This window comes from Gorilla gorilla, chromosome 10 (genome assembly GCF_029281585.2).
Source record: "Gorilla gorilla gorilla isolate KB3781 chromosome 10, NHGRI_mGorGor1-v2.1_pri, whole genome shotgun sequence".
Classification (NCBI taxonomy): domain Eukaryota; kingdom Metazoa; phylum Chordata; class Mammalia; order Primates; family Hominidae; genus Gorilla; species Gorilla gorilla.
The window spans coordinates 34819336-34832901 of NC_073234.2; the positions used below are offsets into that span (position 1 = coordinate 34819336).

Below are 13566 nucleotides of genomic sequence, written 5' to 3' on the forward strand. Positions count from 1 at the left end.
TTTTAATTTTTGCCCATTTTAAACGGCTCTCTTCGTAGACTGTAGGCTCGTTCTATTCCTGGCTCAGCGCCTGTACAGAGGGGACACTCCTCAAACACCCCCGGAATGAATGAGTTTATCGTGAGAACTCGGAAGGCTGCTAAAATCCCCGGCCAGCGTTGGAGTTTTCAGTCCGCGTGTCCCTGGGCTTCGAAGCCCGGCAGGGCGTGGGAAGGCCCCTAGGAAACGCTGAGCACTTGCCGGCGCCGGGGCGGGGGCGGGGGCGGGGGCGGGCGCGGGGCAGCTGGGCGGGCGCCGGGCTGGGGCGGGGGCGCAGAACCCGCAGCCGGGGGAGGTGCCGCCTCGTGCCGCCGCGCAGGCGCGCAGCAGTCTCCGTGTGAGTGCGCGTAGTCGCGCGCCTGTCCCCGCGCGGGCTCCGTAGCGCGTGTGCAGGCTGACGCAGCTCGCGGGCCCTCCTCCTGCTCTGCAGCGGCGTCGGCGGAGTTTTGGGCGTTTGGGAGGGGGGCGAGGGAGAGAGAGTCGAGAGAGGAAGGCGGCGGCGGCGGCGGCGGGGAGGAGGAGGAGGAGGAGCAGGCGCCGCCATGGCCGCCGCTATCACCGACATGGCCGACCTGGAGGAGCTCTCCCGCCTGAGCCCTCTGCCCCCCGGTAGCCCGGGTTCGGCGGCGCGGGGCCGGACTGAGCCCCCCGAGGAGGAGGAGGAAGAGGAGGAGGAGGAAGAGGAGGCGGAGGCCGAGGCGGTGGCGGCGCTGCTGCTGAACGGCGGCAGCGGTGGGGGCGGCGGAGGCGGCGGCGGAGGAGTGGGGGGCGGCGAGGCAGAGGCGATGTCGGAGCCGAGCCCCGAGAGCGCCAGCCAGGCCGGGGAGGACGAAGACGAGGAGGAGGACGACGAGGAGGAGGAAGATGAGAGCAGCAGCAGCGGCGGGGGTGAGGAGGAGAGTAGCGCCGAGAGCCTGGTTGGCAGCAGCGGCGGGAGCAGCAGCGACGAGACCCGCTCGTTGAGCCCCGGCGCCGCCAGCAGCAGCAGCGGGGATGGGGACGGCAAGGAGGGCCTGGAGGAGCCCAAGGGACCGCGGGGCAGCCAGGGCGGCGGCGGGGGCGGCAGCAGTAGCAGCAGCGTAGTCTCCAGCGGCGGCGACGAGGGCTACGGGACTGGGGGAGGCGGAAGCAGCGCGACCTCCGGGGGCCGGCGAGGCAGCTTGGAGATGTCGTCGGATGGGGAACCCCTGAGCCGCATGGACTCGGAGGACAGGTCAGTGCTCTGAAGCGTTTCCCCTTCCCTTCCTCCTCTTGAACTCCCGGGCCCCTCAGAGGGGGACCAAGGCGACGTTTTGCCGCGATCCCCCTGCTCCCCGAATCCTCGGCCCCTCCCCCAGACTCTCAACTCGGAAATCTCTCGCCGTCGCCGCCGCGCCCCTCTCGCAGCGCATCGCGGCTTCCAACTCTCAAACCGTTCCCCCCCAACTCTCCTTTCCCCGCCCTCTTTCCCCTCGGCGCTTCGCTCCTCACGGACCTCAGGACTGCTCTAACTCGGAAACAGTCCCCAAACGGGCCCAGATCCTCTGGCGGAGCAGAAGAGGGCCTTGATGTACACACGTCGGTACTCAAGGTTAGCTTCTTCCAACCGTGTTCGGGAACACTTGTCAGAACTACAATTGACAAGTGTTTCCAATATGGCTGGTCTCGCCTGGATTTAACAGAACTTCCTTGTCCATGGGGGAGACCCCAGCTATCACTTTTCTCTACTTAAACAAAAAAAGGACTGTTCTTTTATATTAAATCATTGCCTCCCAAATCCCTCATTTGTAGTCAGTCATGTGGTCTCCAACGTGATTTTAACAATCTTTTCTATTTGTTTTGGGAGCATGTCTGGGAAAAAGTTTTAAACACGTATAAATGGTTGTGGAAAAGAATAGTGAATTGATGGCCTTTTAAGATAACTTTGCGGAATCAGAGAGTTGGAATCGTAACAAAATACAGTCTTGAAGGTACAGCGTAGTTTGCGGCTTTATAGTAATGCTTCAACGTGAGAGTCATGATTTTAAATGATAATATTTAAAGTCATGTATTGGAGAGGTCTCGGAAGGAATGAGTACTATTTTTCTTACTAAAGCTTGTTAGAAGTAACTGGAGAGTGACAAAAATGCGCATTTTTCAGAACATTTAAAAAGTGTGATAGTGTATGTTTCAATTGTCTTATTACTTTTGATCTGTTTGGGTTAGTTGGTTTTTAATGTACTTTTAAAAAAACGAGAATCACATGCATATTATGCCACTTCTAAAGTGTATTAGCGTTTATTTTGACCATCTGCCTATGTTTTGACAGTCAGATTTTTTTTAAAACATGCTCTCCAGAAAAGTATAGCAATGGAAATTTTAGTGGTCGATAGTGATTTTCATTTAAGAGTTTAATATTCTAAAGTTCTAGGAATTCTGATTAATTGATTAAAAACGAACACCTTAGTATTTAATGCTACAAGTAATACAGAGTCCTGGATATTTTGAAAATCTGGCATTAGATTCTGTTTGACAGTAACGTCTAGTTAAGAAAATATCTTCGGGTAAAGTAGACTGTACAAACCTTAGAAAAATTGTGTTGAACTGTGTAGGCATGGGTAGGAAGGAGAATGTCTTCAAGAAAATTAAAAATTGATGTAAACTGCACAGTGAAGCATGTGCTATTTTTACCATTTTATTCTCCTCTAATACCATTACATATCTGAAAGTTGACATTAGTTTATAAAATCAGCGTTTTTCATTTACTCAGTATACACGTATTATGCTTGCCTACCACTGTACAAATTAGATGTCTTCGATTTCATTCCCACAACTATGGTGCAAGATAGGTATTATTTTGACTTCGGTTTAACAGATGAAGAAGCAAGTTGAGTATCTTACTCAGGACAGTAAATACAGCATGGAAATGGTGGGCGGGATATGAGCAAAGGTTCTCAAGTCCCCTATTATTTCCACTTAAGAGTTAGAATAATTCGCCTTAAATAAGTTGAGGCCGGGCGCGGTGGCTCAGGCCTGTTAACCCCACCACTTTGGGAGGCCGAGGTGGGCGGATCACCTGAGTTGGGAGTTTGAGATCAGCCTGGCCAACATAGTGAAACCTTATCTACATTAAAAATACAAAAATTACCCGAGAGTGGTGGCGTACGCCTGTGTTCCCAGCTACTCGGGAGGCTGAGGCAGGAGAATCGCTTGAACCCGGGAGGCAGAGGTTGCAGTGAGCTGAGATGGTGCCACTGCACTCCAGCCTGGGCGACAGAGCGAGACTCCGTCTCAAAAAAAAACCAAGTGATATGTGTCAGAGTTTTGTTTTTAGTTAGTGTCCATTTACTACATCACTTCAGGAGACAAATGAATTATTGGTTAAGTACATTTAGGAAGTGGAGTTGTGGCTTTTATTTGACATTAATGAGATATTTACTTGAGTATATAATTTTTACATCTTATTTCCGAATAAGAAGTAAAATATGGGTGTCACAAATCCAACTACAGTTAAAACTTGATAACCAAGCAAACTTGGTTTTCTTAATGCTTAATTTTAGAGACTACAAAATACTGTTTTTAATGTCACCATTTCAGGGTAATAGATTTGTCACTTGTATGAAGAAGGCTTACTAGTGAAACTGGCTTGGGGTCTTAATAATCTTAATTCTGAAACATCTTGTTGCCTTTGAGTTTTTTCTCCCAGTTATTTTGAGTTTGGAAAGGATCCTTAATTCTTATAAATTACTGTAGATTACATCAATCTGTGGATTTTATAGGTTGATTTCATGGTAAGAAAACTTCATTTTTGTAACCAATGGAAGGATAATCTTAGTTTTAAAGTGCTCTATAACATTTTTAGGCATTCCTATTACAAAGATTCTATTATAATGCCCATTTACCTTTCCCATCGTTTTGGTTACGTTGTACTTTTTAGTTTATCTGATATGCTCTAGAATTTGTTGAACATCTTTGTTAAATATCTTTTTCTTTTTTTTTTGAGACGAGTCTCACTCTGTCGCCCAGGCTGGAGTGCAGTGGTGCGATCTCGGCTCACTGCAACCTCTGCCTCGTGGGTTCAAGCGATTCTCCTTCCACAGCCTCCTGAGTAACTGGGATTACAGGTGAGTGCCACCACCCCTGGCTAATTTTTGTTTTTAGTAGAGATGCGATTTCACCATGTTGTCCAGGCTGGTCTTGAAATTCCTTGACCTCAGATGATCCTCCCACCTGGGTCTTCCAAAGTGCTGGGATTACAGGAGTGAGCCACCACCGCAGGCCATGTTAAATATCTTAAGTGCTACTTTTAAAAAGATAATTAGGCCAGGCATGGTGGCTCACCCCTGTAATCCCAGCACTTTGGGAGGCCAAGTCGGGCGGATCATTTGAGGTCAAGGAATTCCAAGACCAGCCTGGACAACATGGTTGAAACCCCATCTCTACTAAAAATACAAAAAAATGAGCCAGGCATGGTGGTGCAGGCATGTAATCCCGGCTACTCAGGAGGCTGGGGCAGGAGAATGGCTTGAACCTGGGAGGCGGAGGTTACAGTGAGCTGAGATTGCACCGTTGCACTCCAGCGTGGGCGACAGAGCAAGACTCCATCTCAAAAAAAGATAATTAAATATAAAGACATAGATATTAGAGGTTATGACCTGAGATGTCATTTATGGTATTGGAAGGTTTTGTGGTAAAAAGTGACTAATTTATGAAATGATTAAATACCACTTGGTACAAAAAGTTGATTTTTTTCCCCCCAGAAGAAAGTTGTTCAAAACCAGTGTAAGTTTATAGCGTGTTTATTTTAGTAAATTTAGAAAATCTTGAAATTTATATGTAATTTTATTTTTACTTTGGTTATAAAGATAGTAGGGAGAAGTATTTTGGTTATAAAGATAGTAGGGAGAAGTATTTAGCTATGTGAAACCACTAAAAACTAGCTTTTTTTTACTCTGAAGTTTTTTTCTCTTCAGTGAAGCTGAAGTACTTTTTAAAAAAGTTATGCTCTTAGGTTAATTTCAGAGGCTATGGTAACTTTAAAAAATAAAAATAAAAAAATTTTTAAACATAATTTTATTTTCATTCTTCCAACGCAGTATCATGTAAAAATAGCTTAAAATATAGTTGAATGAATGAGTCATCCAAAAAGTGATCAAATGTCAGCACTTGTTACTGAACGTGTATTTATGCTAAAAAAGTTAATGCCGAGAAAATAGAAGACAGTCTCAATTTCAAGTAGTGAATTAGCTTTTAAATGGAATTTTAATATTTAAAATGCCCGTGGAGTTAGTTTACAAATTAGTACTAGCTAATCAGTTAATATATGAAAGTACTCTTGGCCAGGCATGTGGCCCACACCTGTGATTACAGCACTTTGGGAGGCTGAGGAGGGCAGATCACATGAGGTCAGGAGACTAGCCTGAGCATGAACCACCACACCTGGCCTGAATCTTAATATTACTACCTATATTTCAATTTTTGAGTAGTATCTTTGAACTTTAGTTCCTCAACTACAAAACAGGTATTACTCTGAAGTGTTGTTTTGTGGTTCAAGTGAAATAATTTCTGTTAAAGAGCGCTGTGAACTGTTTTGAGGAATCCATCCACGTTGCTTGAATGCGTGCATCTTTTCTGTTGTAGAATGGTATTTTGGAGGGCAGGGACATTTGTGCTTTTTTAGGATCTTTGTAAGTACCTAACATAATATCTTGGGTGTGGTGAATACTCCATTAATTACTAGCATTAAATTGAAAATACCAACAGTAGTATGTATGTATGCATTTATGTATTTATTTTGAGACAGAGTCTTGCTCTGTCACCCAGGCTGGAGTGCAGTGGCGCGATCTCAGCTCACTGCAGCCTTTGCCTCCCGAGTAGCTGAGACCACAGGCACCTGGCCCAACAGTAGTATTTATTTAACGTCTTACTACTTCAGGTCTCTTGTCTATGAAAGGGGGACAATAATGGTTCCTATCCTGTAAGATTGCAATGTGAATTGTAGAGTATTTGGTACAGGTTTATTAAGTGTTTACTATGTGATGGGTATATTCTACAGATGTATATAGAATCCCTGTTATGTGACAGGTGCTTTTTTTTTTTGATATAGGGTCTCACTCTGTCACCCAGGCTGGAGTGCAGTGGTGCGATCTTGGCTCACGGCAGCCTCTGCCTCCCGGGTTCAAGCAATTCTCCTGCCTCAGCCTCCTGAGTATCTGGGATTACAGGCGCATGCCACCATGCCCTGCTCATTTTTTTTTTTTTCCTTGTATTTTTAGTAGAGAGGGTTTCACCATGTTGGCCAGGCTGGTCTCAAACTCTTGACCTCAAATGATCTGCTTGCCTCGGCCTCCCAAAGTGCCGGGATTATGGGCATGAGCCACCGTGCCCGGCCTCATGCTAGGTACTCTTCTAAATGCTGGGGATACAGCAGGGTATAAAACAAAACCCTTACCTCATGAGTGGCAGAGAGAATCACTGCACAAATGAATTGATAATAGCTAGTAACGTCTGTTATTATGAAGTGCTGTACGATCTGGAATGCCCAAAAGTACTGTATCAATCAGGTGTTGGATGTATGACAAGAGTCTGCAAATGAGTGTTGCAGAAATTTGCGAAAGGATATGGTAGACTAAAATATTTGATTACAGCATGTACATTTTAATCAGTTTTCTATGACTGTTCTGTGGTGGGCCTAAAAGCCTTCATATGAAACCTTTCATTTTAAATTGTTTTTAATATGTACGTGCAGCTAGTTATAAAAAAAAAACTAGATTTCTTTTTTTTTAGACGATAACTAGCTGCACGTACATATTAAAAACAATTAGAATAGAAATGGAATGCTTCATGAATTTGCATGTCATCCTTGTGCAGGGGCCGTGCTCATTTTCTCTGTATTGCTCCAAGTTTATCTTATATGTTGCTGAAGCAAGCATGCCAGTTATCTATTGGTAAAAAGTTTTGGAATAAGTTTTCTAGTAATGGCTATGCATGGCAGTGGTCTAACCTATGATTAATTTATTTTTGCAATGAATAGTTTGCATTTGTGAAAGTAGTAATTATATTGGTCTTAAAAACTAAGACCCATTGCGCCCCATTTAGTGATTAAGAAACATGACGGTATCTCCTCAGATACTTTGTTTTTAAAGAGCAGGCTAAAGAGATTATTGTATTCTGTTTTTTCTGTAAATTGCGACATGGTGCATTCAAATTAGAACTGGAGGCAGGTATGGTTACTCACACCTGTCATCCCTGCACTTTGGAAGGCCGAGGTGGGAGGATCCCTTGAGCCTAGGGGTTCGAGACCAGCCAGGACAGTGTAACAAGATCCCATCTACAGGCGGGGCACGGTGGCTCACGCCTGTAATCCCAGCACTTTTGGAGGCTGAAGCAGGCAGATCACAAGGTCAGGATATCAAGACCATCCTGGCTAACACGGTGAAACCCCGTCTCTACTAAAAATACAGAAAAAAATTAGCTGGGCGTGGTGGCGGGCACCTGTAGTCCCAGCTACTTGGGAGACTGAGGCAGGAGAATGGCGTGAACCCAGGAGGCGGAGCTTGCAGTGAGCAGAGTTTCCGCCACTGCACTCCAGTCTGGGCGACAGAGCGAGACTCCATTTCCAAAAAAAAAAAAAGATCTCATCTATAAAAAATGAAAAAATTAGCCAGATGTGGTGGCACATGCCTCAATTCCTAGCTACTTGAAAGGCTGAGGCAGGAGGATCACTTGGGTCCAGGAGTCTGAGGCTGCAGTGAGCTGTGATTGTGCCACTGTAGTCAAACCTGGGTGACAGAGCAAGACTCTCACAAAAAAAAAAATACCAAAAAAACAAAAAACTTAGAGTTGGAACGTGTTGTATAGTTAGTGACTAAAGATTTTGTGTGGGAAGGGGGACAGATTTTAGGCTTGGGTAAATGATGAAGAGAGAATTCTAGAAAGCCTAACTGAAACATGTAGGCAGGAATGAGCGTAGGGTGTTCAGGAGACTTCCTGCCAACATCTAAGGATGCGCCACTGGACCTGGGAAGTAAGAATTAATGGTGCAAGTGAGGCCTTTCATGCCAACACAAGTGTGTACGTCTCTCAGTATGGGTTTGTGAATCAAATTCTTTTTATTCTCCTCACTTTCTGGCTGTATAATTCCCTAGTTCACATTCAAGTCTTAGTTGAACAGGCTGGTTCCTTGTTAGACGTATTGTCAGCATTCCGAGTTCTTTCTTGCCCTCACCCCAATATGGGTAATTGTTTACCATTTATCTCCACTGCTGGGTTGTGTGCTCCCTGAGAAGAAAAACCATGTCTGTCTTGATTGGCACTTTATCTGTAGCACCTGGCTACGTAAACGTTATTTATTTCTGAATACGTTTTCTTGAGGATTTAATTTGAACAATAGTTTGCATTGTTTTTCCAGACACAGCCGTCACTAGAATAACTAAAGGAACATTGAGTAGTGAAAGAGCATGGACGTAATCTAACTTCTCAGAAGTTGCTTCCTTATCTGTAAAATAGGAGCAGTGTTAGGATTAAGTGAGATGACATGCAAAGGGGTTATGTATTTACTTTGTAGAGTCATTTATATCCCCATTTCTCATGCAGAGATGGTGCAGTGGAAAGAATACTCCAGCTGAGGATAAGCGATCAGTATTGTAGTCTTGACTTTATTGCCGTCAGGGAATGTGGCAAATTGTTTATTTCTGTGAAGCTCAGATTGATTCTTTTTCTTAAAAATGAGGGTTTTTGACAAAACAGTATAAAGTAATTTGGAGCTCAAATGCGAGGGTGCTGCTGTAGAGTTGGCAAGTACTTTAAATACAGTTAAACAAATAGATAATGGATTATCTTCTTCAGACAAACTCGGAATATTGCCGTGTGTGGCTTTGTTATATCCAGGATCTCAAGGATATTTTAGGTAGGTTCTTTTGGGTTTAAAAATCACCATATTTCTTTTTAAAACTTTTTTTATTTTTGAAAATAGAGACTAGGTCTTGCTATGTTGCCGAGACTGGTTTTCAACTCTTGGGCTCCAGTGATTCTCTCTCCTTGACCTCCCAAAGTGCTGGGATTACAGGCGTGAGCCACCGTGCCTGGCCAGAAGTCATCATATTTCTACTTCATATTTATGATGTTGTATTGAAATATCCATTTGTGTTTATTTCCTCTAGGCTATAACATTTTAAAAGTAAAGATCAGGCCGGACATGGTGGCTCACACCCGTAGTAAAAATACAAAAATTAGGCGCATGCCTGTAATCCCAGCTACTTGGGAGGCTGAGGCAGGAGAATAGCTTGAACCCGGGAGGTGGAGGTTGCAGTGATCTGAGATCGTGCCATTGTGCTCCAGCCTGGGCAACAGAGCAAGACTCCATCTCAAAAAAAAAAAAAAAGTGAAGATCAGTTCTCATTTATACTTGCAGAACTTGCCTTCTGCACTCAGTGTGTCGTAGCCTGTATTCTTTCTCAGTAATTGGTTGAATTCAACTTAATGTGGAAATACCTGATTGCATATTTCTTTCTCAGTTTCATTAGTGTGGCTGATTAAAGAAAAAGAGAACAGTTTTTTTTGTTTGTACTTCAAGACAGGGTCTTGCTCTGTCACTCAGGCTGGAGTGCAGTGGTACCGTCACAGCTCACTGCAGCCTCAAACTCCTGGACCCAAGTGACTGTCCTGCCTCAGCCTTCCAAATAGCTGGAGCTACAGGCATGCACTACCATGCCCAGCTGATTTTTTCATTTTTTGTAGAGATGGGGTCTCCGTGTGTTGCCCAGGCTGGTCTCAAACCCCTGAGCTCAAGCAGTCCTCCCACCTTGGCCTCCCAAAGTGCAGGGATTACAGGTGTGAGCCACCATACCTGGCCATCATTACTTTTCATAAATATTTTTTAAAGTACAAAGAGTAGATGAATTGGCAATAGATTTTTTAGTGTTTTAAATTAATCTTGGAAATTGTTATTTCAACATGTGTTTTGAGGTGTTGAGTCAAGAATGACAGTAGTCATTCTTGTCAGAAATGCATACTGAAATCATCTGATATTTTTCCTCAAAATTTCCTTAGGAAAGATCTTTTTATGATTTAATACTAATTAAAACTTCAGATGTAATTGCTTCTTTATTAAATGGGTGTTGTTCTTCATAGTGGATTTTTTTTTTAAACATACCATCTTTGTGTATATACATTTCTCTGGAAATGTTTGTGAAAAGGTAAAGATAACTTCCTTAGTGTAATTGTGTTGAAGTGGAATGTTTCTAGTGTTTGTGAAGATATCAATTGCTGGCTGATATTTTAAGCTGGATGAAAAATGTGGGTGAAGTAATCTTAAAGGGTGATAGATTTGATATGAGAAATTTAAAGTAATGTGCTCAGCGCATAGTGGTGATAAAAGAATGTAGCCTACTTGTTTTCCATAGACTATATTTCATCATTGTTGCATAAAGTCCCTTTTGGCCAATTTAGTGAATGCTGCTGGGTCTTCGGGAAAGAAAATCGTTTGTCTTTAACCAGAGAAATAACTGTGGGGATAGAAGGTAGTCTTTTTCTTGATGATAGAAATTCATTTTAGCTTTTTAAATTACAGTGATAATAGCTTGTAGTAATAGTGATAATATCTTGGTTTTGGCTAATGATTTTTAGTGTGCTTCCAGTTAATTTTTTTTGAATTATTTTAGTGTGACAAAGCCATATATTTTACTTGCCTTAAAAAATACTAAAGTTTCTCGCTAAAAATGATGAGCATTTACTATTTGCAAGGCTCTAACTAGGTTTGGGAGTTTACTCTGAATAGAGGTTTATAGGTGGCAGTACAAATTAACTGGATCATATGGGAGCAGAATTCGTTCCGCCTTAGATGAATAAGAAGGGCCTTAGGGAAATTTGACTTATTTATAACACACATGTAATAAAATAGGCACTTGTCTTTACTTTTTTTTCCTAATTGAGTTTATAGACCAAAAAGCCTACAGCACCACCGCAGTTTTGAAAGCAAAATCAGGTAGCCTTACAGAATCTGATGTGTCTAAATTCCCTAATCCTGTTTAAGACCAGTTTTATAATTTGCTCTTTGTCCTTCGTAAGTAGAAAAAGTGACTACCCCATTGCCCTGGGAAGGAATGTTTGGAGTTGGATTTGATGTTGTCATTGTTAGGCTCAAATCTGTTTCAGTGGCCTAAGTTCTAAATTTGGGACAATTTCTTTCTACCCTCAGTGTTGCTTTCTATGACTGACCTTGAATTTTTATGAAGCTAATTGACTTGTAGGAATCAAATTTAATAGTTTATATTGTTAGTAAAACTGTCTGCCTGAATGGGTCAAATTTTATGTAGATGTTAAATACCTCTTTTGTGTTATGCACTATGAATGTACAAAACCAAAGAACTTTTGCTTGTGTGCTACGCTAGATAAAAGTTTTGCATACTAGATGAAAATGTCAGCCTGGCACGGTGACTCATGCCTGTAATCTCAGCACTTTGGGAGGCTGAGGAGGGAGGATAGCTTCAACCCAGGAGTTTGAGACCAGCCTAAGCAACGTAGTGAGATCCCATCTCTACCAAAAAAAAAAAAAAAAAAAGAAAAAAAAAGCCAGATGTAGTGGTGGTGCATACTTGTAGTCCCAGCTACTCAGGAGGCTGAGAAGGGAAGATCGTTTGAACCTGGGAAGTTGAGGCTGCAGTGAACTATGATTGTGCCACTGTACTCCTGCCTGAGTGACAAGAGTGAGACATTGTCTCAAAAAAAAAGGGTCATTTTTTTTTAGTTGCACTAAAGGAGTATTAGTGCCATTTTGATGTATACTATAGGCTGTATTTCAATTATTTCTTAAATCAGTAATTCATTCAAGTTTCTCCTTTGAATGTATAGTAGTATGACAGTTTTTTTTGGCATTACTGTTTTGCACTTGTTTGACTATGGGGAAATCTTAATTTATCTGAAAGAAAAGGATACGAATAACAGTTTATTAGAGTTGTAAGCATTACAGAGTTAATACACATCAAACATTCTTCCAGTTATTATGGCTGCATGACAGCCCTTTTCCAACATTTAGTAGTTTAAAACTACAGCATTTATTTTATTTATGAATCTATGATTTGGGCCGGGTTCTGCAGGGTCAGCTCATTTCTGCTCTACTTGGTATCAGCTTGTGGAAGCAGCTTAAAGACTGGGGACTGGAATCAGGAATGCCCACTGACTCATGTCATGTATCTGTCACATGTTTGGTGCCTGGGCTGGGAAGACTCAAAACAGCTGGGGGTCAGAACAGCTGGGGCTTCTCAGGCATCCCTCTCTAGCTCTGTGTATGTCCTTCACGGGATCTCTTCAACTTTGCGGCTTCAGGGCAGCCAGATTTCTTAAATGGTGGTTGAGGACTCCCAAGCTGAGTGTTCCAAGAGCGAGCCAGGCTGAAACTGTGTTCCCTTTTATGACTTAGCCTTGGAAGTCTGGCATCATCACTTCTGCAGTAGTCTCAGGCCTGATCAAATTCAAGGGGAGGTAATACAGACCACACCTATTAGTGCTGTATAATAAGAGGAGTTAAGGATGGGGTCTTTCAAAAGTGACCATCTTTTAATTTTTTTTTTTTTTTTTTTTTTTTAAGAGACAAGGTCTCGTTTGCTGGTTTGCCCAGGCTGGAGTACAGTGGCTATTCACAGGCACAGTCATGGCATACTGCAATGTTGAGCTCTGATACTCAAGCCATCCTACCACCTTAGCCTGCTGAGTAGCTGGGACTACAGTTGTGCATCACTGCACCTGGCATAAAAGTGGCCATCTTTTGTTTTATTTTTATTTATTTATTTTTGAGATGGATTCTTGCTCTGTCACCCAGACGGGAGTGCAGTGGCACAATCTTGCTTCACTGCACCTCTGCCTCTCGGGTTTAAGCGATCCTCCTGCCTCAGCCTCCTAAGTAGCTGGGATTACAGGCATGCGCCCCCACACCCAGCTAATTTTTGTATTTTTAGTAGAGGTAGGGTTTCACCATGTTGGCCAGGCTCGTCTCGAACTCCTGACCTCAAGTGATCCGCCCACCTCCGCCTCCCAAAGTGCTGGGATTTTTATTTTTATTGAGATGGAGTTTCACCATATTACACAGGTTGGTCTTGAACTCCTGGATTCAAGTGATGTGTCTGCCTCGACCTCCCAAAGTGCTGAGATTACAGGCAAGAGCAACTGCTCCTGGCCAAAAGTGGCCATCTTTAAAAAAATACGATCTCACACAAGCACATAGAACAATGCAGGATATATAGCAAATGCTGTGTTAGCTGTTAATATAAAAAGTAGAAACAAGATTTAGAGTGCCTTTTGCTATTTTATATAGTAGGTTACATAATTGCTTTTTTTTCCTTAATAGTCATAACCTGTAACAAGCAAGGTTGTTAATGGTTTTCTTTTTCTTTTTTTGTTGTTGTTAATGGTTTTCTTGAAGTACCTGTTTCATTTGGTTGTTTTAGGTTTTAATCCCTTTGTCAAGCCTAGACTAAATATTAGGGCAAATAATTATAATCTGTTTCAATGAATGGAGATGAGAAATGGTAACTCAAGTAAAGAATTTTTACTCTTAGAGTTGTGTATTAGGTG

The 13566-nt window shown here is 42.7% G+C and overlaps 1 protein-coding gene and 1 non-coding gene across 7 annotated transcripts in view; one reads left to right on the plus strand and one right to left on the minus strand.

Annotated features, from left to right (window-relative positions):
* The first annotated feature begins 361 nt into the window (after positions 1–361).
* AEBP2 (AE binding protein 2) overlaps positions 362–13566 on the plus strand; it is a 119602-nt gene continuing 106397 nt past the window's right edge. For 3 of the 6 annotated variants that reach the window (XR_008670474.2, XM_055358429.2, XM_055358431.2), the window contains exon 1: positions 364–1252. Coding sequence is in view for 5 of the 6 variants with exons in the window: in XM_055358429.2 (XP_055214404.1) it covers positions 582–1252 (671 nt within the window). In the remaining variant the exon portion in view is untranslated. The other 3 variants (XM_055358430.2, XM_031000853.3, XM_055358432.2) reach the window with 3 other exon arrangements.
* On the minus strand, positions 6823–6929 carry LOC115930250 (U6 spliceosomal RNA). The gene has a single exon (XR_004066903.1). It is a non-coding gene; the product is annotated as a U6 spliceosomal RNA (small nuclear RNA).